Here is a 4,669-nt window from a genome sequence, read left to right on the forward strand (position 1 = left end):
TTAGACGTTTTCCACACATGAAAGTCATTAATTATAATCCAATAATATGAATAGGATCCTGCACAATGTGTAGTTTTAATTGAAGTTATCACTTAAGCAGCAGTTTATCTAAGTGAAGAGTATTTGTTCCCACTTTGGAGCCACTTTTCATCTAATACCATCCGTATTAGAACAATCAGGAGAATCTATTTATACAACTACTTTCTTCCACGTGTTTCCTCTGGTCCTCCGTGGGTTCTCGGTGACCCACGGTAGGCGCCACTAAAGAACAAGAAATTGATTTTAAATAAATACCTGATCCTGCGCTGACCTGTAATTCTTCTTCGCGGGATTTTTGCTGGCACCGTTAGAGTTCATAGGTTTCTTGTTGTTTGTTGAGTCGCTCACTTGTGTGTGGTGAGATGAGGGAGGGGTTTGGGGGTTGGGTTCTTCATCCTCCTCCTCCTCCTGTCCCTCCATGTGTTCGGACTCACATAGTGACGTCACACAGGGCTGGTCTTGCGTTTATTAGCCAGCGGAGCCTGGTGCCAGGTTGCAAGAGCTACACACTGCGGCTCTGTCCGGTCACGGCAGAGAGGGGTGTCCTACTAACTTCACCAAAACTTTCACGAAACTCAGTCATCAGAAAAACACTGACTGAATGACAAAAGTGTCGCAACTCGCTTCACTCCTGCTTTAATGAAACTTTAACTACTTTATGTTGCTTCTTGTTTTTTCTGATTTTTACCTAAGACCGAGGCACTGGCCGCACATCCAGTTTGATAAGTTTTGAATGAGCCGGGTCACGTTTGCGTAAAGATTTTTGTCTCTTTTTCCCCCTTATTTTAATTTCACGTTGGGATAACGTTTTTTGTTTTTTGTCATTTAAGACTCGTGATGGCTGTCCTGTCACTAGCTTTACTACTTGTAGGACTGACTTCAGCTGCCAAGGTAAGTCTCTGCACCGCTTCGCTTTTGCCTCCTTTTACGCATATAAATAAATAAATACGCGCAGTTTGACTGAATCCCGTCAATATTAAACGAATTCAGCTGTAAAGCGGAGAAAAAGTGGAACGACACAACTACAAGGCTCTAAACTTTCGGCTCTGTAAACTTGAACACTTCTGTGAAACACACGTTGACACTGCAGACGTCTGAGTTTTGCCCTTTGGATGTAAAACAGGTATTTTCGGACTTTTTACAAGCAGCGCGGCTCACAGAAAACTCCAGAGCTGTTGTGTTGTTACGCTGGACATCTCAGACTCTGATCTATCATTTCCTTCTGGCGTGTGCCGCATTTAACGAGCTCTTTTCTCTCTTTTACAGGCTGGTGAAGTAGATAGAGAGGGTAAGTCTGGCTTTATTTGTGTTCGTTTTGTTAATAATTAGATGTGTGTAGAAAAAAGGCAGAGGAGTTTCTCCCCAGGCAGAGAAGAAACTCATGAGGACAACTTGGTTCACTGAGATCAAAGTGGGAGGGGAGTTTGTGTGTGAGGAGCTCTGTAATATACCCCCTCGCCCTCCCCTAGCACCCTACACACAGAGTCCTCTATCACACATACACACTTATATTGCATGAGCAAGCTGCTTCAAGGGCTTTGTTATACAGGAAAGAAAATTCCTCCTCGAGATCCTGAACATCTGTTATTCATTCTGAGGTTAAGGAACAAGTGAGCTGCAGCAGTGTCCACGTAGGATCCTTTTACACCGGCCCTTATCTTCTGAACGCCTCCGGGGCCCTCACACAGCAAGATGACAGCTGACTGCGGGCTGAGCATTTGTGGTTCCCCGTTGCTTGTAGTGAGCCACTGTTTGCTCCATGTGGTCATTATCGGCCTTGTAAAGCAGTTTCCTTGCTCATTTGGCGAGGCCTTTCTTAATTTGCCACTTCTGTAACTTTTACAAGCAGATTTCTTTGGCTTAGATTTCATTTTCTCTGGTCTCATATAACAGATGAAAAAGTAAATCTTGTGGATTTTCCTGTTGGTTCTGTTACTGTTTGTAAAACTGAGTGAGCTCAGGTTGAATTGTAAGGGATGGGAAGCAGAAGGTAAACATGGGGAGGACATCAAGCAAAAGGTCATTTCTGCTGAAATATAATGAAGCAAATAAAATTCTTTCCTAGTGAAGGTCAGACCCTGATTGGTTTTATGGTTAACTCCTGACGATCATCCTCATTCCCAGGGCATCAAACGCTGCCTTTGGCCTCTTTTAAATGCATCCAGCAGTGGCAGCTGTAACTTGTCACGTATGGCTGCGTGGTCAGGATCCTTCCACGTCACATTTAAATCCACTTGTGAGTGTAATTTCTCAAAAGGCAGGGTTAGATTTGTGAAAAGGAATATTTCATCCCTAAACTGAGCTAAACCACGATTGAAAACAAACTCTCCTTGCTGTTGGCAACCAGTATCACCAAGGCACGTGTCGGGGTGTAAAGCATAATTATATAACTGTAATGTAATCGCATTACAAATTCAGTAATTACATGACCGGCACAATTATGTTGTTACTCTTGTGACAAAGTTTCTTCAGTTATTTGGATAGAAAGAAAGAAAAAACACACCAAAAAAGCAGAAAGTAACGAGTAATTTAGTAATCCATTACTTTCCTTGGAATACCTCTATGATGTCACCTGTGTGTGAGTGCTAAATGGTTTCACATTCCCACCTCACCTCTCTGTTCCAACATTTGTTGTGATTATGTCCATCGTATGTTCGTCTCATCTGAGGGGCTAAAATGTCTCATTGCAGCCAGCAGGTGACCGAGGGGCGGGGCAACGCGAATAAGCTGCAAAGCTGTTCTAGCAAAATTTAAGAGTAAAAGTACAGAGTTGGAAATTTGCATTATGAGATAAATTGTTGCTTCCACCAAATTTCTTGCCGATGTCTTGATCAACGTTTAATGAATCTTCTTCATGAGAAAGTCCACTTTTCTCCACAGTAAGAGCAAAGTTTGATTTAAGCTTGAAAACATAAACAATGGAAGAGAATTGTCCCACTTGACTGTAGTTTTATGCAGCTCACTGTGAGTTTAGCCTCAGCTTTCTGTCACCTGCTGTCTCCTGGTCCAGCTCCACTACCTTAAAGCTGCGGTGGTCAAAGCCATAAAGCTAAATCAGAGCTGTGCTTTGGTAAAGTCTTGTTACCTCCTCCTTCTTCTTCGATGATAGTTCATCAGTGCTCTGATAACATGTTGTCACATTCTTCATGTATTTGCTGGTAGCATTTCAGTCAGCAAAAAGGATGGAAAAAGAGCCTGTTTGACAAATTCAGGGTTGCTGATTGTGTGTCTGTCTCATCTCACTGCATTTCCCTGTGAACAGGCTCCATCAGACTCAACAGCAAATTATAGCAATTTTATGCTGTTTAGATGGTTTGGTGACTCTAAAGAAAGTAAAAGGATCAAGAAAATTTGCACAAATGTGTATTTGATGACTCTAAGGTGAATAATGTTTTGGGTTTTATTTGTTATTTCCTTATTTCTTTGCTCTTGTCTGGCAGCTGGATGTGTCAGGGCTCAGCTGATGCTAAGGCGTGTTTTTAACCACAGAGCCTATCAGCTGGTGGCAACTGAAAAATCAGTCCAAAGTGTTTTAGTAAGGTGGCGACACTGCTGGGGGGAGGAATGGCACCTCTATGAAACACCCTGTGATGTGGTGTTACAGTGATGGTGCTAGAGAGCGTTTTAAGTTTTTCCACAGTCTTTGGTAGAAATGTAGCTGGGACAGGCCACGGCACACGAGTCGCACTCATTCATACCATTTAGGCCTCGGTACATTTGTACTTTTTTCTCTCATTTATTCACGATTTTTCTCTTTTGATTGGTCACTCGTCGTTACCTTGAAGCACCACTGTTTCATTCTGTGTAGAGAATTTGAAGGCAGTTTTTTTCCTGATGGTTCCCACTAAGGTTTTATTTCTGTGTTTTGATTCATCAGCCTCTGTTGGAAGAGTCAGTCGATCAAATGCATGTCTCAGCTCAACTTTACGAAACTGCTGCCCATGTGCTTTGTATTTCTTTGTACATGTTTTGCTCTATATGGACAACTGCAGCAGAAGTTTGTGACATGTATATTTGTGGTGGTTGGATAAGATGAGCACTGTCGGCGAGCCTTTCTGTTAAATGCCAAGATTTGATGTTGTCACACATCAAGAGCAAACCTGTGAAAAGGCAACATTTAGAAACAACATTCAGCAGCAATGCAAATGGAATAACTGAGAGCAGAGGGACCATCTTCCCTGATTAACTGGGAAGTCAGCTTGAAAGATCGCTCATTGTCTGCACACAGGCCCTTAACCGCCAAGCCACAAACGTCGCTCTTTGCTTTTGTTACACACATTTTCTTGTGGCCTGAAATTCCACATTCAACTCCAAATAGCAAACAAGACTAGAAGAGACAAAAAAAAGAGAGAAATCAAAGATAAAGTCAACATAACTATATCCAGAAAACCAGAATCATGGAGCTTAATTAGGATTAACTGCTGAATTTGAAGAGCGATTGCTTTGGCTGATGTGTCAAAGTGCCACTGAGGCATAATATTTTTGATCAGGAGTGTATTCCAGTATTTCATTGCTGTTGCAGCTGGTCTGGCCCCTCATAGATGCTCTTTTGCATTCATTGTGCTTCTGTACTATCGTCGCCAGAACTTTTCACTCTGACAGAGAGAATATAAGTTAAATGGACACAGGA

At 42.2% G+C, this 4,669-nt stretch overlaps 1 protein-coding gene across 1 annotated transcript in view; it reads left to right on the forward strand.

The window, feature by feature from the left end:
• Positions 1-526: 526 nt before the first annotated feature.
• adamts3 (ADAM metallopeptidase with thrombospondin type 1 motif, 3) overlaps positions 527-4,669 on the forward strand; it is a 125,284-nt gene continuing 121,141 nt past the window's right edge. The window contains exons 1-2 of the mRNA XM_013910194.1: positions 527-930; positions 1,306-1,327. Coding sequence (XP_013765648.1) covers positions 877-930; positions 1,306-1,327 — 76 coding nt within the window. The 5' untranslated portion in view covers positions 527-876. The remainder of the gene's footprint in view (positions 931-1,305; positions 1,328-4,669) is intronic.

This window comes from Pundamilia nyererei, unplaced genomic scaffold (assembly GCF_000239375.1).
Source record: "Pundamilia nyererei isolate P.nyererei 1_Seehausen unplaced genomic scaffold, PunNye1.0 scaffold00038, whole genome shotgun sequence".
Lineage (NCBI taxonomy): Eukaryota > Metazoa > Chordata > Actinopteri > Cichliformes > Cichlidae > Pundamilia > Pundamilia nyererei.